Below are 26,461 nucleotides of genomic sequence, written 5' to 3' on the forward strand. Positions count from 1 at the left end.
TTAAACGGTTTCCTGATGATAACTCAAGATTGCTTGGGCCTAGGATCGTGAAAGTTGATAGGGAGGTTGGTCATGACCAGCAGATGACCCCTATTGATCTTGAGGTCAGTAGGTCAAAGTTCAAGGTCACAGTGACCAGGAACAGTAAAACGGTTTCCGGGCCATAACTCAAGAACGCATGGGCCTAGGATCAGGAAAATTGATAGGGAGATTGATCATGACCAGCAGATGACCCCTACTGATTTTGAGGTCATTTGGTCAAAGTTCAAGGTCAGATTGTCCAGGAACAGTTAAAACGGTTTCTGGACGGTAACTTGAGAACGCTTGGGCCAAGGGTCATGAAAGATTATAGTGGGGTTCATCATGACCAGCAGATTGATTTTAAAGTCAGTAAGTGAAAGTTCAAGGTCATAGTGACCCGGAACAGTTAAACGGATTCGGGATGATAACTCAAGATTGCTTGGGCCTAGGATCGTGAAAGTTGATAGGGAGGTTAGTCATGACCAGCAGATGACCCCTATTGATCTTGAGATCAGTAGGTCAAAGTTCAAGGTCACAGTGACCAGGAACAGTAAAATGGTTTCTGGGCGATAACTCAAGAACGCATGGGCCTAGGATCAGGAAAATTAATAGGGAGATTGATCATGACCAGGAGATGACCCCTATCGGTTTCTGGACGATAACTTGAGAACGCTTGGGCCAAGGGTCATGAAAGATGATAGTGAGGTTCATCATGACCAGCAAATGAACCCTATAGATTTTAAGGTCAGTAAGTCAAAGGTCAAGGTTACAGTGACCCGGAACATTTAAACCGTTTCCAGACAATAACTTGAGAATGCTTGGGCCTAGGATCATGAAACTTAATAGGGAGGTTGGTCATGACCTGTAGATGACCCCTATAGATTTTGAGATCTGTAGGCTAAAGGTCAAGGTCACATTGACCCGGAACAGTTAAACCCTTTCAAGATGATACCTTGAGAACGCTTGGGCCTAGGATCACTAAACTTGATAGGGAGGTTGATCATGACCAGGAGATGACCCCTGTTGATTTTGAGGTCAATAGGTCAAAAGTCAATGTCACATTGAACCAGAACAGTTGTGCAATTACTGAATGCATCAAGGGGGGCATTTCGTGTTCGACGAGCTCTTGTTGGCATAAATGTTTGCCTCAATGAGACAGGGTGTCGTGTGCAACTCCTAGTCCTTTTGACAGCTGGCGGGCTCGACATGTTGCCCGTCGGCATCTAGTTTTAATTTAATGTGCAAAATTGTATAATGATCCTAAATGTTTGTGTGAAGTTACATCTATTTCAGGATTTCAAAGTGCCAAAATGAAATGGAACCTGGTTTGCAAACTTAATATGTCTTAAGATCCTTAAAATCTGTATTTTGTAACTCTTTCTATTTTCAGAGAGAGGAATCATCTTGGATTACTTCAATATTTGTAAGCTTCTTTGAACTTTATTGCTATCTCATTTTGGTTAACTTTGATGTAATAAAGCTTTAAAAAAATGTATCAATGCCAATCATCTTTGACCCTTTGTAAAAAAGTTTAATTTTTTACGAAATTTAAAGTTGGGCACTGTTTTTAAACAAAGAACTAAAAATACACAGAATGGCAACTGGGGATAATCCCGTGTCATCTCGTGTTAGAGCGTTATCTTATTTCAAAGCGCTTGCCGACTTTATCAGTCGTGATCAATTCAACAGGCGTTTACTGAAGTATAAAATTGGCGGTATGCCCGGCGCGTAATAAACCGAATCGAGTCCTTTTTTCAAACGAAAACTGTTGATTCATTAGCCTTCCAATCATAAATTAATTCCTTCCCCGTGTAGAAAATACTAATAACATTAAAAAAGCACCATTATCATTATAAACAATCGATCCGAAAGTAACCTAATTTAAAAGCGTTTGCCGACTTGACCATCTTGATCAACAGACGCCTACAACGAGATCTCATTCAGTTGTCACGGGATGTTGGCGAGATGTGCTCTATATGCCTTTCAAGTTGCCAATCTATTTATTTTTATAGCTCATTGTTTTAAAGGTGGATAATCAGATTTTGGCCATGTAACGGATTTGTTCGAAACTTTAGTATCTGATCATTTACACTCATTTATGTTCATTTAACACTTAATACAAATTAGATTTTCACTGGAGGTATTTTTAAAATTTCATTTTACTATCCTGGTTGCCCAACCAAGATAGAGTTATTTTATCATAAGTATAAATTTGATAAACATACTTTGCCTAAGGAAATGTATAAATATTAGACATATTGTAATATATTTGTAAAATATTTGCATTAAAAATTATGTATTTAGATGGAATTCATTAGAAACGCAAGTTTGAAAAATTATTATTACCTCCTTTTGCCTATCTTGGTTGCGCAACAAAGATAGATTGGAAATAAATGAATTCAGAAGCTACACACAGCTTTTAAACTTGCATTTTGGTTCAGATTGTTCAATAGTTGATATGTCTATCAAATGCAAAGGTAAAACTAGACATTGTATCGAAATAAAAAGAAATATCCAGCTTTTTATATACTTTCATATTAAAGAGGAGTAATTACAAAATTTTATAAAAATAATAAAATATACATTTCAAATAGGAATCTAACTCTATGTAATCGGTCTTTTTGTTCCTTAAATAATTCTCTACCAGAATATACAAAAAGTAAAAAATGTCATTAAATATTGTTTAAATGTGATTGACCACCTTTAAGGTAGTTCTGCACATTTGTTAAAACTAGTAGTAAATGGTGTAACATCAGTTATCTGGATAATGTAGAATAAAGCCTCATCTTTGAGTAGTGAATCATAAAATGTACAAAATCAATTGACCCATTAGTTCTTTTATATCATGCAATATTTAACTGATTTATAACTTTATTTCAGAACTGGGGTCCATTTGCCAACAGGGCTGGCAGAGCTGCATTCTTCTTCCTTGTTTGGCCAATTGTTGTTCACCTGGCTTTATCATATTTTTCCAGAAGACGGAGGTAAATCATACTCTACTTACATAATTATAATTATAGTTCACATTATAAGGCAGTTACAAACAGTTTTGTCCATATTTGGTGTATTATATAATTCTTCACACATTCTATTTCTGTTGTACTTGGGGAGTAGGAAACAAGGTCCCCTTACCTACATGTATACTCAACATCTTTTCTAATCTAATCTAGATCTAATATGTATACACATTCGATAATTACCATTGTCATGTTTTGTTATAATGAATTAATCATTAAACTTTGTGCGTGCTCCAGTTTCATTCAGAACTCAAAATTTAGCAGAGATAAAAACAAAAAACCAGGTATGGAGTTTAAAAAAAAGTTGTTCAGTACTAATCTTCAAGATTTGTCACTGTGGTCTTGCTGGAATGGTCAAGTTTAATACAAGTTTATAGAAACTAAAGGCATGATCTATTGTTTACAAGCTTTCATTAAATATTTAGCTACCTGCTGCATACTAGGTCACGATATTACAGACAAACCTTGAGCTTTCACTAGTAGTCTACCAGCTGCTGTTACTATTTTAAGAAGTTGTCAAATGCAATGGTCAGCTAGATTGCAAAAGACATCTTCTGATCATTTTCTGAAACCTGTCCTTAAATTATCAAAGTGTTAGTGTGAGCTTTAGCTGAATGTAGCCTGCCTGAACAGGTCATTAAGTAGGACATAACACTATCAATGGACAATATGTTTAAGTCATTTTATGTTGTTGTGATGTCAGGAACTTGCAGAGAACAACTTTGTTATAAGATTATTTTGGAATGGTATCCAAAAACGCCGGAAAGGCTCACTTACTACATTTATTCTACATAACCTACATGTAAGTGTTAATGACAATAAACAGGGATCAAACAAATATGACAAATTTGCTTTTCATAGATTAAAAATACTCCTACCAGGATCATAAATTAATATTGATGGAAAATTCATACCTTATATTAAAACACTTTTCTTTGTTTTTCAGGAAGAGATAGGCAGATAGTGGAACATTAATGTTTTATTTCATTTTAATCTATGTTAGTGATACTTTTGATCAATTGTGAAATTAGTACGGCTAAGAACAAGAATATTTTCAAAATTTGTACCTCCGCTAATTAATAGCACATACAGTCGTGACTTTTATTTGTCATATTTTTTGTTTCCTTGTGTTCTTAAAGTCAGTGTTATAAATTTTACAGTCAGGTTAACAGTCTTAAAGAAATATTTTTCAGAAAATCAGGCAATAGTAATTATATTAACATCAGGTTTGTTAAAACTGCAATAACCGGAATAATTTTGCTGAAGCAACAGTGCTTTTCTGGTTGGGCATTTTCATAAAAGTATTTTGATATTTGTACTTAAATTAGGTAATTATGTCTCCCACCAGACAGTGGTGTGGGAGACATGTTGATTTACTCCTGTCTGTGTGTGTGTCTGTCGGTCACAAATCTTGTCCGCACTCTTAAGTCGAACATTTCTCATCCGATCTTCACCAAACTTGAACAAATTCTGTTTGCCAATAAGTCCTTGGCCAAGTTCGATATCTAGCCATATCAGCCCTGGCATTTCGAAATTATGGCCCTTGAAACTTGTTTTTGATAATCAAAGCACTCAAAGTCTGATAAGGCAGTTGAGGTCTTTGTGCATGGTTGACTCATATACTACTATTCAGATGATTAGGCAGTTGTGGGAGACATGCGCTTTTCTCAAAAGCAGCTCTAGTTTTTAGCTCGACTATATGAAGTATAAGGAGAGCTATCCTACTTGCCCCAGCGTCGGCGTCTTTCCGCGTCCCCACCTTGGTTAAAGTTTTGGTGCACTTTCTCTTTTTTCAAGGTGTCTCTGTAATTACTTGATGGATTTGATTTAAACTTGAAATACTTATTCCTCATCATCATCCACATCATCTGACATAAGGGCCATAACTCTGGCACCAATATTTCATGAATTATCCCCCCTTATCACATAGATGTTCAGGTTAAAGTTTTGATGCACTTTCACTCTATCTCTGTTATTACTGAATGGATTTGATTCAAACTTAAAATAGTTGTTCTACATCATCACCCACATCATATGACACAAGGTGCATAACTCTGGCACCATTTTTTCATGAATTATTCCCCCTTTTTACTTAGAATTTCAGGTTAAAGTTTTGGTGCACTTTCACTCTACCTCTGTATTACTGAATGGATTTGATTCAAACTTAAAATGGTTGTTCAGCATCATCACCCACATCATATGACACAAGATGCATAACTCTGGCACAATTTTTCATGAATTATTCCCCTTTTTACTTAGAATTTCAGGTTAAAGTTTTATGCACTTCACTCTATCTCTGTTATTACTGAATGGATCTGATTCAAACTTAAACAATTGTTCAACATCATTATCCTTATCATATGACACAAGGTGCATAACTCTGGAACCAATTTTTCATGAATTATTTCCCCTTTTTACTTAGAATTTTAGGTTAAAGTTTTGATGCACTTTCATTCTACCTCTGTTATTACTGAATGGATTTGATTCAAACTTAAAATAGTTGTTCAACATCATCACCCACACCATAATGATGCAAGGTGCATAACTCTGGCACCAGTTTTTCATTAATTATTCCCCCTTTTTACTTAGAATTTTAGGTTTAAGTTTTGATGCACTTTCACTCTGTCTCTGTTATTACTGAATGGATTTGATTCAAACTTAAAATAGTTGTTCAACATCATCACCCACACCATATGACACAAGGTGCATAACTCTGGCACCAATATTTAATGAATTATGCCCCTTTTTGCTTAGGATAGACTTATATAGTGTTTTGATACATTTGATCTTTACCGCTCTTATTACTTTAAGTTGATATTTTTACATAGACTCAGGCTATTGTGCAATATCTTCATCCACAATTGGAGTCATTAAACACTCCAGTGACAGCTCTAGTTTCCTCAGATGTGTCCAGTTTCACTATCAAGCATCGAAATAGTCGAGCGCGCTGTCTCCTGTGACAGCTCTTGTTTGATAATTTCTAAATGCTCATTGGCTCATATTGCAATTTGTAACTGAACAACACTTACAAAGCTGATTGGAAACGGTCTATAACTTTAATGTAAACATTTCTTTTGTTATCACTACCATCATGCTTGCTTGTTGTCAAGAATCTTTTCAGATTTGAAGAGGGAAAACATTACATGATATTTAAAATTAACTTGAACTGAACTTTCTTCCTGCTATAACTTCTACATAAAATCTTAATGATATATTGATGTTTTTGTCAGTATTTGACAGTAGTTATATTGAATCAAAATTAATATTTGAAATGACATTTTTAGGGTAACTTGTATATGTTACATATAGAGAACTGTGGTTGTTTTATGTTATACATGTTTTAGACAAGTCTTGGTATACACATAAGTCACATGGCTGTATTGTTGTCTACTTATATAATAAGTGGTAAAAAGTTTTCTTAAGACTTGCATGCATTTCCAGTCTTCATAAAACAGTTATATTTCAAAGTATTCTTACATGTATTTTTCAAAATTATGTATCGAGGGTTGAACACAATACTGTCATAAGTCCTTCTTTATTTAGTAGGAGTTACTACAGTATTGCGTTCAACCCTCAATATCATTGTTTCTTTCTAACATATAGTGCTACATCAAAATTATACAAATGTAGAATTTATACACCTTTGCATTCAAATGCTTTAAGAACAGTTTCAACAGTAGAACTTACGGACAAATAAATGTATATTATTTTCATAGAAAGTAACACAATTCAATTTTAAGGAGAGGAAAACATATGAGCATCTTATCATTTTATATAATTATTATGTAAAACAAAATAAGAAAATGCAGAAATGTGAGAAAAACAAATCATGTAAATGTATCAGAAGAATCAATTCTATGAAATTTTGCAGCTGTAGTACACAAACATTTATAATTAGCAAGCAGCCTCCATTGTCTAGAGAAGAGAAATACTTGTTTAGTGAAAATGAGATATGAGAGAACAGTATGTCTGTGAGTGTGAACTTTTACTGAATTGTTTATTGTTATGTAATAAGTTATTGTGAAAAATTTCAGCTGTGATATACATTCCCATAAATGTAATAAATGACCTCGGAATAAAGACTTTGGTTGTTTTCTGTCGTTAAGTTTACATTGAATAATTAATGAAAATATCCGGAAACATTCACAGACTGTTGTGTTATTAAAACAAACGTCTTTTTAATGAGCACCGCCCATTTGTTCAAAATTTTAACTGGCTGTTAAAACTACCCGCGTTTGACCTTAAAACATTTAGTATCTCGCAACCTTAAACATTTAGTGTCCTGTAACCTTAATTATTTAGTGTCCTGTAAGCATAAACATTTAGTGTCCTGTAACCTTAAACATTTAGTGTCCTGTAACCTGAAACATTTAGTGTCCTGTAACCTGAAACATTTAGTGTCTTGTAACCTGAAACATTTAGTGTCCTGTAACCTGAAACATTTAGTGTCCTGTAACCTTGAACATTTAGTGTCCTGTAACCTGAAAGATTTAGTGTCCTGTAACCTTTGATATTTAGTGTCCTGTATCCTTAAACATTTAGTGTCTTATAACCTTAAACATTTAGTGTCCTGTAACCTTAAACATTTAGTGTCCTGTAACCTGAAAACATTTAGTGTCCTGTAACCTTAAATATTTAGTGTCCTGTAACCTTAAACAAACATTTAGTGTCTTGTAACCTTAAATATTTAGTGTCTTATAACCTTAAACATTTAGTGTCCTGTAACCATAAACATTTAGTGTCTTATAACCTTAAACATTTAGTGTCCTGTAACCGGAAACATTTAGTGTCCTGTAACCTGAAAACATTAAGTGTCCTGTAACTGGAAACATTTAGTGTCCTGTAACCTGAAAACATTTAGTGTCCTGTAACCTTTAATATTTAGTGTCCTGTATCTTTAAACATTTAGTATCTTATAACCTTAAACATTTAGTGTCCTGTAACTGGAAACATTTAGTGTCCTGTAACCTGAAAACATTTAGTGTCCTGTGACCTTAAACATTTAGTGTCCTGTAACCGGAAACATTTAGTGTCCTGTGACCTTAAACATTTAGTGTCCTGTAACCTGAAAACATTTAGTGTCCTGTAACCTTGAACATTTAGTGTCCTGTAACCTTAAACATTTAGTGTCTTGTAACCTTAAATATTTAGTTCCTGTATCCTTAAACATTTAGTGTCTTATAACCTTAAACATTTAGTGTCCTGTAACCATAAACATTTAGTGTCCTGTAACCTGAAACTTTTAGTGTCTTATAACCTTAAACATTTAGTGTCCTGTAACCGGAAACATTTAGTGTCCTGTAACCTGAAAACATTAAGTGCCCTGTAACCTGAAAACATTTAGTGTCCTGTAACCTTTAATATTTAGTGTCTTGTATCTTTAAACATTTAGTATCTTATAACCTTAAACATTTAGTGTCCTGTAACTGGAAACATTTAGTGTCCTGTAACCTGAAAACATTAAGTGTCCTGTGACCTTAAACATTTCGTGTCCTGTAACCAGAAACATTTAGTGTCCTGTAATCTGAAAACATTTAGTGTCCTGTAACCTTTAATATTTAGTGTCCTGTATCCTTAAACATTTAGTGTCTTATAACCTTAAACATTTAGTGTCCTGTAACCGGAAAAATTTAGTGTCCTGTAACCTGAAAACATTTAGTGTCCTGTAACCTTTAATATTTAGTGTCCTGTATCCTTAAACATTTAGTGTCTTATAACCTTAAACATTTTGTGTCCTGTAACCAAAAACATTTAGTGTCCTGTAACCTGAAAACATTTAGTGTCCTGTAACTGGAAACATTTAGTGTCCTGTAACCTGAAAACATTTAATGTCCTGTAACCTTAAACATTTAGTGTCCTGTAACCTTTAATATTTAGTGTCCTGTATCCTTAAACATTTAGTGTCCTGTAACCGGAAACATTAAGTGTCCTGTAACCTTAAACATTTAGTGTCCTGTAACCTTTAATATTTAGTGTCCTGTAACCGGAAACATTTAATGTCCTGCAACCTTAAACATTTAGTGTCCTGTTACCAGAAACATTTAGTGTCCTGTAACTGGAAACATTTAGTGTCCTGTAACCTGAAAACATTTAGTGTCCTGTAACCTGAAAACATTTAGTGTCCTGTAACCTAAATACATACTGTAACCTGAAACATAGTTCTGTTTGACTATTTATATATATATATATATTTTTTTTTTTGGACTATATTTAGTTTACTGTAACATTTAGTATCTTGTAACTTATTATATATTTTTCTATTATAAGCTATGTTTTTTAATTGCTAATTGTGTATTGTGGAAAGTGAATTTTGCTCAGATCATAAAGCATGGTAAATGTAAAATGTGTTGTGGATAAGTGACCACTTATTTGGCAATAATTTGCCTAGTTTGTAAGCATTAAGGTAGGTACCTGTAATTTTGCCTGCGACTGTTCTGTTATGCTATTAAGTTTTCATGTCCAATGTATTCCGCATCAAATGTATTCCCTGAAGCTTTGTTGTAGCTGCTGTCGCCTGTCGTCATGAAGATAGCGAACATTTCTAGTGTTACAGTAGTCCCATGATACTTCTAAAAACATACATTTTTGTCAGCATGCATACACTGAATAGGAGCAAATTAATGTGTACAGTATGTTTAGTAGGTGAATAAATGTTGTTGTCCTTTCAACTCCTATTGATATTATCTCCTCAGGACACTTTATCTTCGTGTCCTGCTTCAGACAGCTTGCATACTGGAATCAAGCTATGTGACACTATGAGGATATTGCTAAGGTTATCGATGTATCTTTTATAAGATCAGATGTTGATTCTGCACTAAAAGGACCAGCCGTGAAGTAACTTAAAATAGCCAGCAGCAAACTCACAGGAGAAATTTATGCTTATGTAAATTGCCAACGATGTACATTGGATTACAGATGATGGAAGCTGAGAGACAGCGAATACTGGAAGCCAGATCATCAGCCTATACTAACAGATCACTCTGTGAACCTCAAGTTCAGGCGAGCTAACAAAATCCCTTCAACAGTTTTGGAGCTATGCTCCGGACTTAAAGTGTTGAGGAAGGAGGAATGCAAGAATGAACCATTACTATATCCCCTTTTATATTGAAGGGCAGCTTTGTCAGTATTATTTCAGTGAATCCCATGCATTTGTTTGTTTTTACAAAATCAAGTGGAAAAACTCTGCCGTATAATGATTTTTTGTATTAAGTTTCATGAAGATTCATCAATGAGATACCGTATAAGTACTTATTTTTGCAGACTTAATATTCTGCGATTTTTTTCAAAAATGAGGTGGTATTAAATTTCTGCGGTGTCTTCCTTCTCACGTTGATGGGATTTATTTCTGCGGTTCTGTATTCTACGGTTGTTTCATTAATTTCAAATAGACAGGTACATATTTTGTTGTTATTTTGATAGTTATGTTGGATTCCGGAATAAAAGTTGACGGGTACTGATGTAACATCGTCATCATCACATAATGTTAATTGTTAAATGCAAGGAGAAACAGTCATTTTACGAATATGGTCATATCAAACAGACACGAAAAATGCCTGAATCTATATTTTGCAAACATTTTTATCTGTACATTGTAACGGTGTGACAATTTTTGTTAATCACGCCTTTTTCAAGTCCCACATATGTAACGGTAAACATGACCATCGCCAGATGGATATTGGTTGACAATAGACACAAAGGATACAATGGATTGTGTTTGTCACATAATGAAAGAAAATTGAAACTGACAGCTGCCTGCTAAATGGTGAAAGAAACTTAAAACATATTTGATGTTTTTATTATGGTTTATTAAACAGAAACACAATAATTAAAACGGCTCAATTATTGTCTTATACTTAACCAGATTATCATGGCAACTTGTATCGCGTATCAGGGAAATGTCGGGAAAAAAAAATTTTCTGCAAATTTTAATTTCTGCGGTTTTAAATGTTTTTTCCGCAGAAAAATGCAGAAAAAAAAGTTCCCGCAGAAAAAACTACTTATACGGTAGTTTGTTTTGTGGGAATTTAAGAATTTTGAACAACAAGAGCTTGTTGAACATGCCCCACTTGATGCATTCAGTAATTGCACAAGGAACAGAAATTATTTGCTCACTGTAAACAAAAGTTCTACTGTTCTGGTTCAATGTGACATTGACCTTTGACCTATTGACCTCAAAATTAACAGGGGTCATCTGCTGGTCATGATCAACCTCCCTATAAAGTTTGGTGATCCTAGGCCCAAGCGTTCTCAAGGTATCATCCGGAAAGGGTTTAACTGTTCCAAGTCAATGTGACCGTGACCTTTAGCCTACAGACCTCAAAATTATTAGGGTCACCTACAGGTCATGACCAACCTCCCTATCAAGTTTCATGATCCTGGGCCCCCAGGTTCTCAATTTATTGTCTGGAAACAGTTTTAAATTTTTCCGGGGTTTCGCTGAAACCTTAACCTTTAACCTACTGACCTAAAAATCAATAGGGGTCATCGGCTGTCAATGATGAACCCTCTCTATCATCTTTCATGACCCTTTGGGCCCCAAGCGTTCTCAAGTTATCGTCCCGAACCGTTTAACTCTTCCTGGCTATCTGACCTTGAACTTTGACCAAATGACATCAAATAAATAGGGGTCATCTGCTGGTCATGATTAATCTCCCTATCAATTTTCCTGATCCTAGGCCCAAGCGTTCTCGAGTTATCGCCCGGAAACTGTTTTACTGTTCCTGGACACTGTGACCTTTGACCTACTGATCTCAAAATCAATAGGGGTCATCTGCTGGTCATGACCAACCTCCTATCAACTTTCACGATCCTAGGCCCAAGCAATCTTGATTTATCATCCGGAAACCGTTTAACTTTTCCGGGTCACTGTGACCTTGACCTTTGACCTACTGACCTCAAAAACAATAGGGGTCATCTGCTGGTCATGAAAAACCTCCCTATCAACTTTCATAATCCTAGCCCCAAGCGTTCTTGAGTTATCATCCGGAAACATTTTAACTGTTCAGGGTCACTGTGACCTTGACCTTTGACATACAGATCTCAAAAGCAGTAGGGGTCATCTGCAGGTGATGACCAACCTTCCTATAGTATTTGTAACAAGGTACATGCGCAGAGGCACCCATCTAAACCGAAAGGCCTCCGAGGACCAGAATCATAAAGATTCAGTATGGAGAGATTTTTGGCTTAGAGATTTTTTTTTCAGTAGAATATCTGCCACATTACATAAATTGTTATATCATAACCAAGCAATCTGCTTCATTTCCAATCCCCAGATCTTGTTTGGTAATTAACTCTTTAAACAACAACATTACTGTAATGTTTTTATGAACATAGGCTATGAGACAAAGAAAGTTCTGGTAATCATGATATCAACAAGAGGGCCAAGATGGCCCTAGGTCGCTCACCTGAAAAAAAACACCAAAACAGTGTAAACATGTTTGACCTACTGATTTCATGGAGACAAATATTCTGGCCAATTTTCATTAGGACTGGACCAAAATTGTAGTCTTGAGTTGAACAAGTATTTTCTTTGATAAAGACCTAGTTTTTGACCCCAATGACCCATTATCAAACTTGACCAGATTTCACAAAAGGGATCATTCTGACCAAATTTTATAAGATCATTGAAAATGCACCTCTATGCTACACAAGGTTTTTCATTGATCTACCAGTGACCTACTTTAACCCAGATGACCAATTCAAACTCGATCCAATTAAACTCGCCTAGAATCATAAAACAATCATTCTGACCAAATTTTAGGAAGATAATTGAAAAATACAGCTTTACGCATCCTTTTCCTTTGATTACCTAGTGACCAATTTTTTTGACCTAGATGACCCATATTTAAATTTGACCTAGATTTGTTCAAGGAATCATTCTGACCAAATTTCATGAAGATCAATTGAAAAAACAGCCTCTATCACAAACCCAAATTTTTCTTTTTTTGAAGTGACCTACTTTTAACCCCATGACCCATATTTGAACTCGACCTAGATTTCATCAAAGGGAATCATTCTGACCAATTTCTGAAGATCTTGAAAAATACAGCCTCTATCGCATACACATTTTTTAAATTTTATTGACCAGTGACCTAGTTTTTGATCCAGATGATCCATTTTCGACTTGGCCTAGATTTCATCAAGGGAATCATTGACCAAATTTCTAAGACCAGATGAAACTACGGGCCCCTATCGCATACACAAGCTAAATGTTGACAGATTACAGACAGACATCCGACATTGATGATCACAAAAACTCACCTGAGCAGTGCTCAGGTGAGCTAAAAAGGCAAGTGCCAAAATTCTAGTTGCCTTTAAATTTGTTCGGTTTTCAAAGGTTATTTTGTGTTGATAAATAAAGGTTTGATCTGGAAATATTGTTTGGTCTCCTGAACACAGGGGCTCCAGATAAAGATGTATAATGCTTGCAAATTTTGGGACCGCAAAATTTGTTCTGTATTGAGTGGTTTCTGGTATTTAGGTGTTCCAATTTAAAGAGGTTTCAATGTACATGTATACAGTAACAGCAATAATTATTGACAATTAAAATAGCAAGTTTTTCAGTTTCAGGAATTATTGACAACTAAAATAGCATGTTTTTTTCAGTTTCTACAATTTAAAAAACTGATTATTGATGTCAGTAAATGCTCAATTTATCCAGTTTTGAGCCATCAAACAGTGCCGAACCCAATTAATTTTTATACCAGATTTTTATAGCGCCCTTTTCATGATAAACCTTTCAAAGCGCTTTACATATTAGCAAACACCCATACAGTGCGTGAAATTCATCCTCTCTAGTACAGCACAGAGCGATCTGACCGAAGGAAAATGAGGTAAAGCCCTGAACGATAGAGGAAATCATTTTAATACAAGCCTTTCCGTCTATAACTTACTACTCTTTGCAATAGACAGTCTGGTTCTTTAACGTCCCTGTTAGCACGATACCGGAAGCCCTCTTTCCTGGAAAAAGTAGCCTCTTCTTATTTTTAAGATTTCAAAGTAAAACTTATTTAACAAGAGGGTCACTGAACCTAAAGCGTGCATCTGTGTACAAGACTTCAAGTGTGTTTGTAAAGTACCAGTTAGGTTTTTTTCTAAAGATTACCTAGCCTATATTGTAAAATTACACTTTTTGAACTAGGGCAATAATTTGAATATTACATAAAATTACAATCTGATATCACTGCCAAATATCAGGTCTAGCTATCTTATTAGAGAAATATTTCAGTTTCTTATTAAAAGCCTATAGTAGTACATTCATCACAGGTGTGGCCATTTTTTTTGGGCCTTGGGAAAATTCACATATGGTAGAAGAGTCAAACTTTATCACATGCCAAATTAAACTTGAGAAAGGACTTTTAAATCTATAGCTGAAAATTATCTTTAACCAAAAGACTGTTGTTTTTAAAGACCGGACCTTTGAATAACTTTGAAGAGAACTATCTGAGATTATTTTGAGTTTTTTCATAAATTTCCCTTCATTTATGTGGAGGAGTATTGTTTAAAGAAATTCTTGATAAATGCATGACCACCCCTTTTGGCGGCCATTTTTTTGAACGATCAGAAAAATTTTGAAAGGATTTGTAAGGTAACACAGGGCCATTTGTGTCAATTATTTTAAATCCGCCACAGTTTCACAAGAGTTTTTTAATTTCCACTATACCACTTACGGAATGGATTGAACTTCACACACTTATTCACTGTGTAAACTGACTTACGTGCACAGGTTCTTACTCTACTTTGTTTTTTACAAAATTTTGCTCTTTCTCAACTTACCAGTTTTTGGTTAATTTTTATATGTAGCTGGTATTCAGTAACCACTTGTGGGAATGATGAAATTCACACTCTTGTTCTGTCATGATCTGACAGGCATGTAAGTTCCAAACTGTATTTTGCTTTTTACAAAAATTTGCCCCTTTTTTGACTTACAGTTTTGTTAAGTTTTTGTATGTAACTGTTCTTAGTTCCACTATGGAATGATTGAAACTTACACAATGTTCATTGTCTGATGTTTGGCACGTACGGTTCCAAATGATTTCCTTTTTCGACTTTTATATCATTCAATTGACAGGCTGTTGAACAGTCATAAGCTCTTTTTTAGAATGTATTCTTTTCATTAATTTAATTTTAACAACATCTTTCAAGGAATTTTTGGTGCAATTAAAGATGTAAAGCACTTGTCCGGGTCTTTAACCTTTAGCCTGCTGTTGTGCAAATGTTTCTTTCTTCTTTTGTGACAGTGCAGACCCCCAAGTCACCTGCACTCTGTGCCTGTTCGTATTCAGCAGTAAATTTTCACAAACCCTTCAATGATAAATATATGCCAATTTGAATGATGGTCACTTATTTTAGAATTTAGCGGACTAAGTTAAGGATTAGTCAAATTTAAAAGTTTTCAAATAGCATCAAACTGCAGGACTTTTTTAGATCTGTACAAACCATTCTCCTGGATATATGGTTGGTGGTTATGGTTGCTTGAACTTACCACTTCCAGAATCAGTGGCTTGCACTTTCTCTATTAAAAGCAATTTTTCAAAATTTCTCTATAACTGATCCTCAAGGCGTACAGCAATAAGGAAGGAATCTGTTTGACAGTATCATGTTTTATATCTAATAAACAGATCTGTATAAAATAAGATAATTCTATTTTTGACAAAATGTATCCATAGAAATAATATCCCCATATACCAATTTATAATCTTTTCATGCAAGTCTTCCTTTTCTTCCTGTTGTTAAAACAAGTGGAACATGATGGCCCTAGATTGCTCACCTGAGTTTCACAGCCTGCTTAAACAGTTTCAGTAGAAGGTCACGCAAGATAAATGTACCGGTATGTGAAATTATTCTGATGTTTTCTGACTTCAGATCTTTGAAGTTTCCACTAAAAAAATACAGATGGGTAATGACACTGTGTGTGTGTGGGTGGGGTTTGCAGTAGTGGGAGGGTGGGGTGGGGGGAATGATGACACAAGATACTGATATTATGACACAATATCAAGAAATAGCATTTTTCTTTCTTTCTTCTTTTGGTGGAAAGGGTTAGGAGAGTAATTTGGTGAGGGATAAGTTATGTTATACAAGGACATTTTTGTTAAAGAACAAAAGAACTAAAAAGTAAAGAATTGGGTTGGGCGGGGGGTATGGGTAATTTTTTGGGTGGAACCTGAATGAATACAGTGGATGGTCCCTAGAACATCTTGTGTTATCATTTTGAATTTTGGGCTAATTTTTCCGAGGGAAGATATTTAATGCTTTCCTACTTATGGAGAAATAGTCCTTCCCAATGGGCCCTGTTTTATACAACAATGATTTGAAGAATTCGGTATGTGAGTGTCACTTAAGGAACTATTTTGAAACTTTGGGCTAGCAGTTTCCGAGCATAAGATTATTTAAGTTTTCCATAAAGCAATAAAGAGGTAATTTGTCAGCCCCCTGGCAGCCATGTTTTTTTAACAAAATGGAATGATCTGGAGGAATTTGGTAGAGGGTCATTTAAAGAACACTGATGTGAAATCATTTTATAACTGGGCCAACAGTTTGAGACAAAAAGATTCTTTAAACTTTTCTATAAAGCCAAACAGGAAAAACTTGCCTGGAGGCTATGCTTTTAGAAGAAAAATATTTGAATGAATTTGGTAGATGGACACCCAAGGAACATTGCTGCAAAATTATTTTGAAATCAAGCCAGCAATTTTCTATACATGTATAGCCTTTTAATGAAAACTAGCCAAGCCTCCTAGTTGCCATGTTTTTTTTTTGAATAGATACCTGTAGAATTTAGTAGAGGTCTTTTAAAAACCTGCTGTGAAATTATTCTGGAATTGGGCCACAATTTTCAGAGGAATGATTTCAAGTTTTTTCCCAAAAACATTGGGCACCCCTGGCACCATGTTTTTACAAAACAAAAGATTTAAACCCGAATTTGGTAAAGTTCATTTCAAAGGGAAAAGCTTAATTGAAATTTTCAAATTAAGAGGTGGGTTTCCCTTGAGTGGACTTTTGAAGTTTGTTCCTGCTGGTTGCTTAGTTGCTATGGCAACCAAAATTCTGCAAGGATGACCTAAATCTGAAGGGGACCACAGACAAATGAATGACTGACATCCAACAATCCTAAAAGCTCACCATAAGCACCTTGTGCTCAGATGAGCTAAAAAGCAAGAATAAATATGGTCTATAAATATCTAAATCAAAGATACCATACTTTTGGGCTCTTCACTACAAAATTACTGAATAAAGTGAATCGGTCACTGTATCTACACGCCCATTTCTTAACTGGGAAAACTCTTCTTTAAACCCAAAGCATAACGTCTGCCTGCAGCTTTTAAACTTAATTCTTTAGGAAAAAAAAATGCAGCACTTGATCTGTAACAGTCTGTCAATGTGACAATTCTTGTCTTAACACACCTGAGAATGACAGAGCATCTAATATGTAGCAAATTTTCTCTCCAGACAATAACATCTTTTTTCCCAATTATGGTAACTGAGTCTGTCATGCTAGATGGCAACTGATCAATTTTTCTGAGACTTGACTACAATATGATCTTTCATCATATAATGTTAATTTCTCCCATTATGTTCACTGGCCTATTCTTGTACCGTTTTGATATTTCACCCTCCATCTGAAGTAAAGAAAATAATTGCAGTTAGTATGTTAGCCACGTTTTTATAAACATTCTATTTTATGCTGAAAGCACTGAATATAAAAGTACTTCAGGTTACTTTATATATCTTCCAGCTGTAAAAATGTTATCATATTCTTTACACAGTGTTAGTTTGACTATCTTTTATATTTAACAAACCGAATAACCTACATAAAGTTTTGAGCAAATCTCTCGGGTTATTCTGCAAAAAAACCACTCGCGTGCAAGATGTTATCCATCCAGGTGCGTAGCACGGGTTAAAAGAGTTACCATTTTTGCTAACACTGTTGATACATAGTGGTTTTGTTGAATCGAAATAAAGTTCCCAGGGTGATCTATCGTTTGAAAACTAAGTTTTTCGTCTTATGCGAAAAACAATATATCACTCAGGCCTACGGCCCTTTGTGATTTTTTCTTAGTAAAGACTCAAACTCGGTTAATCTAGATAAACCAGGTTTGGGACTTATTATTTCTTAAATATAGACAACCTCATTTTAAAGATCACCTTCAAATAAAAACCACCTTTTCAAAAGCTGCCATTCAAGTTCACCATTTTCCTTTCAAATTAACCTACCAATAGCCTGTGGTCAGAGACCACCTATTAACAAAGGTCAGTTTTAATTTCCCAAGGGTAGTCTCTATAATGACAAGGTTGACTGTAAAGTGAATTCTCTCCAGAGGGAACATCACTGACAGGACTGAAATGCGTTTGTTGTTCAGTAATTGTTGCTCTGCAGAGATTAATTTACTAAAAATATCATAGAAGTGTGAAAACAATATCTGCCTTGGTAGGTGGGAATTGCCCTTTACATGCATTATACTGTATAAGATTTCATACAAACTAAGTTAAAGAAATTAAGACTGATACTTCAATAAATAATCCAATGATTTCAAATAGAAGTAGAAGCCAACTGTTACAATAAGACACTTCTAATTTAGGACCACCTTTCTACCGAGACCCTATAAAGCAGAGAACTTATGTTTTCTGTATATCAACAACAAATAATCCTAAATAACTACTTAAAATAAAAAGTTCTTGAATTATTTCCCTTCATTTTTCACATTTTTTTACATTTAAGAAAATTGCTGCAACCCTTCTGAAAGGAATTTGAGCCGTGCCATGAGAAAACCAACATAGTGGGTTTGCGACCAGCATGGATCCAGACCAGCCTGCGCATCCGCGCAGTCTGGTCAGGCTCCATGCTGTTCACTTTTAAAGCCTATTGGAATTGGAGAAACTGTTAGCGAACAGCATGGATCCTGACCAGACTGCGTGGATGCGCAGGCTGGTCTGGATCCATGCTGGTCGCAAAGCCACTATGTTGGTTTTCTCATGGCACAGCTCATTTGTTTTGCATTTGAAGCAATCCTTTTAGGCAAATGCATTTTCAAACAAGTCTTTTATTGGATTATGAATAACCTTCAATGATAGTTCTAGTTTATTCAGAAACTTGTTTACACTACAGGTAAATATCTATGTACATTTGTATTTATTTTGCACAGGTGCAGTTAACAGAAATTTAAGTGTACCTGTTTCTGCATTTCCTTGGTCCGTTTTACCAGAACCTCTAGTTTAGGGAGCAGTTCCCTTTCTTCCTTTTCCATATCATGTCTTCTAGATATTGTCTCTTTCTGATAGAAAATCATCTTGTCTGCTAGAGTCAATGTGGACTTCAATGTGTCCTTCAGTCTTTCAACATACCTGAAACAAAATAAACATGGTGTTAGTGTTTTCTGTGTTATTGTATGCCAGAAACAACCTGAAACCTGCAAAAAACTCTAGTATATAATATTCCACTTTTTATCACTGAAAAGAAAGATAATTTGATTTTGATGGTAAAATTTTAGACTTCACATACTGTTAAATGGCTATTTTCACCGTAAAATTTTAAATGCGACAACTTGTCATGTACAACACCCAGACCCCTGGTCACAATCAGAGATCAAAGGTCAATGGGGCTTTTTCCCTGTCCAGACAATCAAATAGGTTATGAAAAATTTGACCAAACATTTACCCAGATATTACATTTCAGTAACCACTTCCATTCAAATGAAGCTGTATATGGCGGTATGCACTTTTTTCAAACGTAGTTTCTTGTTTTAATTCATATATGAAGCGAGGCACCTCTGAACTGGTGTCAAAACATGCTTGATATTGTTTATAGCATTGATAAAAATATTGAAAATAAATTACTGAAAAGATAAATAAAACACATTTCTTGCACTTTTTTATCTTTCGTATTTTGACTGACACCGAGACATTTCACATGATGTGTCAATCAAACAAACAACATCTGACTAACAATAAAACAAACATGACATGTCTGAAGTTGTAATATCAAGTGTAAAAACATATATTACACCCTCTTCAACTGTAATAGGCCTCAAGCTATTTATAAATTTCAAAACTGAGGTAATTCATGCTTGTTGACCCTGAATCATGAAACAGATTGAACTGGCACAAGGCTGGCAATTTGCAGCCCTAGAATATAGAATTATTTTTAGTATTACTCAAGTTTTGAATGGTTAATTTTACCAAACATTTACTGAAGGAGTAATAAGTCTGTGACAAGCCAAACCCATATATCAAAGATCCTTGGGATCTTCCTAGCTATTAAACTCACCTTGGAGAATCTCTGATCAGCATGAGATGTTGATTCTGTACAGAAGTTAGCTGAGCAATTATATTCCTCAAATCTGTTGCCATGGTTTCCACCTGTTTAGCCTCTATCTGTATAGAAGCTGGAGCATTTTGGAATTGACTAGAAGCAAGAATATTACCTTCTCCACTAAGGTCCACTAAACGCTGGTTTAGAAATGCTTCTAACTGCAATGTCAATTTCATGGTTCAGTTTTATCCACTATCACTGCAATACATTCTATTATTGATAATTCACCTTAAAGTGGAATTCTGCGCGTTTTTCAAGTAAAAATCCAGATGAAATAGATGTGTGTGTAAAAAGGGTGGAGGAAATTATAGCTTTTAACCCAATAACCCAAACTCTTCCTCTTACCAGTACGAAATAATAACTTTCCAAATATGACTTTTCTTATTTTGACTGGGGCAGTCTTTTTAAGAAAAGTCAAACTGCATGCAGGAGTTGCTTCCCTTCAACTTCAAAAATCTCTACATATTGGTAAGGGAGATCACTGAGTAGAAGATTGAAGAAAAGAACTATTATTTTATTAATCCGATTTCTTTATTTCTAAAGCATCAACTTCAAATACTTATGCGGCATTATCGTTAATTTAACACATATAAATGCACAGAAACCGAAACTTGCTTTTATAAAACTTTCACCAAAACATACTATGTGCAGTAAGATGCGCATAATGCCACTTTAAACTGCTTTTTTCAAATCTACTAAAAGAAATTTAGAAGACGAGTTAAAGTTACAAAACATGAAATTTGACTACAACCACAAGTTGCACATTAAATGGGTTTTAAAAATTTTGTAAGAGCAATTAATGGAACCATCCCTATCAAATGAAATCACTGCCATCTGGAAAGTCTGTCATCAGTATCTCGTAAAAGAATTTTTAAAGCTTACTTACACAGGAAAATATGAAAAGGTATTTTTGAAACAAGTATGTGCAAGGAAACAAACACAGTTGGATCATAGGGCCTAGCTTCATTTTCATGTAATGCATTCGATGTATATATACTCAATATTATTTTATGCTCTTCTGTGAAATACTGAAATTTATCAGTGAAATAAAATTGATATTTTCACTGTTTCAAATGAATGCGAAGTAAAATAAATTATAAATAAAAGAAATTTTTTTGCAAAATGTTCTTTAGTAAAGATATAGAGGTGGTAAAATAATAACAGGATCATAAATATTTACATTCTATCATAATAAAATGTAAAAGAAATCAGGAAACGTAATAGAACTCTTTACAGTTTTTCTACAAAGATATCCTGACGTCACTACATTATGACATCATGATGCGATGCACGTGACGTTGCGCAGACAAACTGGATATTATTTGGTTAAAATCATTAAATATGCATAAAATAAATAGAAAATTTGTTTGTTTCAGTGTAAGATCAAAATATATTTCACTCGTGAACACCATAATTTACATTTTTACTCGTGCAGCCACTTGTGAAAATATTGCATTATAGTGTTTACGCAGTGCAATATATTTAAATCTTACACTAAACAAACAAATATCACTACTTTCTCTCCTTCTCGTCTCCTCATCTCTCTCTCTCTTCTCTCTTCTCTCTCGCTCTCTCCTCTCTCCTCTCTTCTCTCCTTCTCATCTCTCTCTTCTCTCTCATCCTCTCTCTCTCTCTCCTCTCTCTCTCTCTCTCTCTCTCTCTCTCCTCTCTCTCTCTCTCTCCTCTTCTCTCTCTCTCTCCTCTCTCTCTCTCTCTCTCTCTCTCTCTCTCTCTCTCTCTCTCTCTCCTCTCTCTCTCTCTCTCTCCTCTCTCTCTCGCTCTCCTCTCTCTCCTCCTCTCTCCTCTCTCTTCATCTCTCCTCTCTCTCTCTCTCTCTCTCTCTCTCTCTCTCTCTTCTCCTCTCTCTCTCTCTCTCTCTCTCTCTCTCTCTCTCTCTCTCTCCTCTCTCTCTCTCTCTCTCTCTCTCCTCTCTCTCTCTCTCTATATATATATATATATACTTACTTCTACGAGGTCATCTAGGAACAGGTTTCTAGTTGCAGGATTATCAAGTATAGTCAGTGCTTCTTCCCCAGTAGCTGTGCCTTCATCTGAAACTGTCAGTGATGCATATACAACTTGTACAACACAAGCAAGAATCATAAATAAATGTTAATAAGGACGTTCCTATCTATCTACTGTATAATAAAACTTTAAACATGCAGAGAAGCAAGAAATCATGAGATAACGACCATCTGAGCTGCCTTTAATTAAAGCAACTGAAATTTATTTGATTATCAGAGATAATCGATTATTGCAGAAACATAACCAGCAAATACTACTATCTGTAAAAATTCTAAACTGTAAAACACGTAAAATGTAATCTATAGTTGTGGATTTATTCTATACCAGGTTACAGGCTACAAAATAATGTTTAATTCTCCAATTAATAAATAATAATTTCATCCCAACCTGAAGGTCACAGATTCAATTTTTACCAGGGACTGTTATGGTCAAGCCATATAAGGCATAAACAAAGGCTTTACTATGGAAACTGGCTCAGCAAACAAGCTGCATATAAAACAGCGCTAAAATCTAAACTAAAGAGGGCCATGATGGCCCTAGGTTGCTCACCTGAGATACACTGCTTGCTCCAACAGTTTTGGAAGATAATTATGCAAGGAAAATGTCTGTGAAATTATTATGAAACAGTATATTTGTACAATCTTTGTCAAGGGCCCGCAGTTTCTGACAATGAGTTTAAAATTGAGCCTGCTGTTTCTGACAAAAACATTTTCAAAGTTTGCAATATACATATATAGGGAAGACGTGACCACTCCCCGTGGCAACCAAGTTTTTTGATGAATCGGAATAATTTGAACAATCTTGGTAGAAGGTCACACAAGAACAATTTATATGAAACTGTTTTAAAATTGGGCCAGCAGGTTCCTACAAGAAGATTTTTAAAGTTTCCAGCATACACATGTAAGTGACCATGCCCCCTGGCGGCCATGTTTTTACACAAATCTAAATAATATGAATACTCTTGGTAGAGGGTCACACAAGAATCATTTGTGTGAAAATATTTTAAAATCAGATTAGCAGTTTCATACAAGAAGAATTTCAAAGTTTCCGATATATACATATAAGAAAAAGTGACCACTGACAGTCTAGCCATGTTTTTTGACGAATCGGAAAAAGTTAACTAATCTTGGTAGAGGGTCACACAAAGACCATTTATGCGAAATTATTTTAAAATCAGTCAGCAGTTTCATACAAGAAGTTTTTAAAGTTTCCACTATATATATAGGGAAAAGTGACCATGCCCTCTGGCAATGTTTATTGACAAATCAAAATTACTTGAACAATCTTGGTAGAGAGTCACACAAACATCTGTGTGAAAATATTTCAAAATCGAGCCAGCTGTTTCATACAAGAAGATTTTTAAAGTTTCCAACATATACAGGAAAAAGTGACCACGTCCCCTGGCGGCCATGTTTTTTGACGAATCAGAACAATTTGAACATCCTTGGTAGAGGGTTACATAAGGACCATTTGTATGAAATTATTTCAATATCGGACCAGCTGTTTAGCAGGAGATGTCGCCTAAAGATTTTTCTATTTTCAGCCCTGGTGGCCCCTACCTGAAACCAAGCGAACCCATTTGAACAACTTTGGAAGAGGACTACCCAAGGAACATCAAGGCCAAGTTTCATGAACTTCCATCAAAAGGTTTCAGGGGAGATGTCTGTTAAAGGAAACTGTGGACGTACAGATGCTGGATGGTGAGCGATCAAATTAGCTCAATCCTAGCAATTCATGCTAAGGTGAGCTAAATATATCACTATAATTACCAGATGATTTCTGCGTAGATTCTACTTCTGTATCACCCCAGTCTATCTCCTCACCCAACTGTTCAACTTCTATATCTATTGCACCCTGCAAAGAAGAATATTTCTATGTGGTTTTGGTCTGGTTATAAGTCATACTGCGGAACTAAGATCATACAGAGATTTTCCAGCTCTTTGCGGGAAAGGAATAACAAGGTGCCCCTCAGGGCATTATTCAAGGCACAGGTGGGTATCTAGGTAAAACCACTAACTAAATGCCACTTGGATTGTTTTACACATGACGGCCCTACAGAGGTGAGGGAAAGTAATGTCAAGTCAGTTACTTTAACCGCATGACCAAAGTGGTCAAGAAGTGAACTGTGTCTGCTAAGAAAAACAAAATGTAATTCTCTAATTTTGGGTTTTTATCAATACGAAAGGAGTATTCCTTTGGCAACCTTGGGAATTATTTTTCACATGAAAATATCTGACATTACGATATGTTCAATTTCTACATTAGAATACTCAAATACAGAAATACATCAAAGGCAATAAATAAACTATTTAGAATCTATGAATCTTGGCAAGGAACAATCACTATGTGTAAGCTATGTTGACAGTCTTTGTCACTCTTACATAAGGTGTTTAACTTTTTGTTTTTCATGCTATTTTGAAGAACAATTTTGATCTGACTGGAAAATGAAAAGTGATGCTAAATTGTGTAGTTACCTTTCCTTCGTCAGTGCCTCCACTTTCTATAGTGATTCCGGAGATGTCAAAATCTATCTCTGCATCAACATTAACTTCATTTGTGTTCCCATTCAAATCTCCCCAGTCAATCTGTTCAAATTTATATAATTTTAACATTTAGGCTGCTGGCAGCAAGCGGTTTTACCTTTGGGACCAGTGCTGATCATAGTCTGCACTGTTCGCTATTCAGTAGGTAAATTTTCAGTGAACATCCTTTTTGAATAATAAATGTTACTGACCAAACTGAATGATGGACCAGTCCATTTTAGAAATATAGCAGGGTAAAGGTTAATAGGCTTACATAATTGTAAATGTTCATGTACCATTTTTATTACCTATTTCAATGCTGTTTCAAAATCCAGAACATTGAAATTTTAATAAAATGAATGCACTAACATTAAAACACTTGTAAAATCTAATTTTGCAATTCAAAACTAGGTATATTTACATGAAGCTAGCAACTTGATTTCTTTCTCAGGCAATCATACTTAGATATTTATTGATATCACACTTATTAAAATCTTAATCCTCTAGTTAAAGTAATGGATTAATTCTCAGACAGGAATACCCCTAACACTGAAGTCCTGTATCTGTAATTTGTAATTTGAAATGACAATGTAAGATTAAGTGAACAGGTGCAAGAAAACTTGTTTTTTTTTTTAATTTCTAGAAAATGTTTTAAGGCTTTAAATTAAAGATCTTAAAATTACGACTTACATCAGCTCCATCTTCAACAACAACATCATCCTCATCTTTGGTGTCTATGACAACAGATGCTTCCTGAATATGGACTGGCTTACAACCATGTTTCCATTCATATGTGACTGTGTTACCTTTCTGCTGAATGAATCTTAACATCGGGAGACAGTCTGAATCTTGTACATCACTGAAAAGAAGTTAAACAAGAGCTGTCAGTGGACAGCGCGCTCGACTATTCTCAGTGCTTGATAGTATAAGCAATGAGTAAAACTTTAACATTACAATAAGCATATTCTAAGTCGAAAAGGGGCCATAATTCAGTCAAAATGTTTGATAGAGTTGCCTCCTCCTTTTTACTGACTGGGGTCATGATGGTAAACATGTATGCAAAATGTGAAAGCAATATCTCAATGGACGCTGAAAATATTTGGGGTGATACGCAAACTTTAACATTTGTGTGAAGCTCACGCCGACGCCGGGGCGAGTAGGATAGCTCCCCTATTTTTTGAATAGTCGAGCTAAAAATAACTAAATATAACTGCAACTGAACTTTCTTGATTCAAGTATTAAAAACTGAAAAAAGAACTTACATGCAAATCATTTTTTTCTAAGACTGAAAGCATGACAAGGGTGGTATCATATATGCCATTCAACTGGCTCTAACAGACCTACATCTTAAACTAAATGCATGCCCATTTCTAAGTATTCTTAGATAAAGCTGGAAAATCACCATACAACCTAAGCTCTGTATCTAACAAATAATCAAGGCCCTTCAAGTGGTTTGCAGTCTAATTTAACCAAGGTTCAGATGCACAGAAATGGAACCATGTGGGCGTTAGCCCAAGTGGTTAAATATCTGAGTATCTGAACAATGAACCATTGTAGATTACAAACCA

At 35.1% G+C, this 26,461-nt stretch overlaps 2 protein-coding genes across 4 annotated transcripts in view; one reads left to right on the forward strand and one right to left on the reverse strand.

The window, feature by feature from the left end:
- Positions 1-7,138, forward strand: part of LOC123560752 (acyl-CoA-binding domain-containing protein 5-like) — a 31,057-nt gene extending 23,919 nt beyond the window's left edge. For both annotated transcript variants that reach the window (XM_053552988.1, XM_053552989.1), the window contains 3 exons: positions 1,412-1,444; positions 2,902-3,005; positions 3,985-7,138. In XM_053552988.1, the coding sequence (XP_053408963.1) occupies positions 1,412-1,444; positions 2,902-3,005; positions 3,985-3,994 (147 nt within the window). In that variant the 3' untranslated portion in view covers positions 3,995-7,138. The remainder of the gene's footprint in view (positions 1-1,411; positions 1,445-2,901; positions 3,006-3,984) is intronic.
- A 10,238-nt stretch (positions 7,139-17,376) lies between these two features.
- Positions 17,377-26,461, reverse strand: part of LOC123561704 (CDK5 regulatory subunit-associated protein 3-like) — a 29,751-nt gene continuing 20,666 nt past the window's right edge. Inside the window, exons 8-14 of one of the 2 annotated variants that reach the window (XM_053552990.1) lie at positions 25,584-25,752; positions 24,846-24,956; positions 24,141-24,225; positions 22,312-22,397; positions 20,302-20,504; positions 19,208-19,379; positions 17,377-17,656 (exon numbers count right to left, since the gene is read on the reverse strand). In XM_053552990.1, coding sequence (XP_053408965.1) covers positions 17,585-17,656; positions 19,208-19,379; positions 20,302-20,504; positions 22,312-22,397; positions 24,141-24,225; positions 24,846-24,956; positions 25,584-25,752 — 898 coding nt within the window. In that variant the 3' untranslated portion in view covers positions 17,377-17,584. Of the gene's footprint in view, positions 17,657-19,207; positions 19,380-20,301; positions 20,505-22,311; positions 22,404-24,140; positions 24,226-24,845; positions 24,957-25,583; positions 25,753-26,461 lie in introns of both variants that reach the window. The other variant, XM_045354248.2, reaches the window with a different exon arrangement.

Source organism: Mercenaria mercenaria, chromosome 10, assembly GCF_021730395.1.
Source record: "Mercenaria mercenaria strain notata chromosome 10, MADL_Memer_1, whole genome shotgun sequence".
Classification (NCBI taxonomy): domain Eukaryota; kingdom Metazoa; phylum Mollusca; class Bivalvia; order Venerida; family Veneridae; genus Mercenaria; species Mercenaria mercenaria.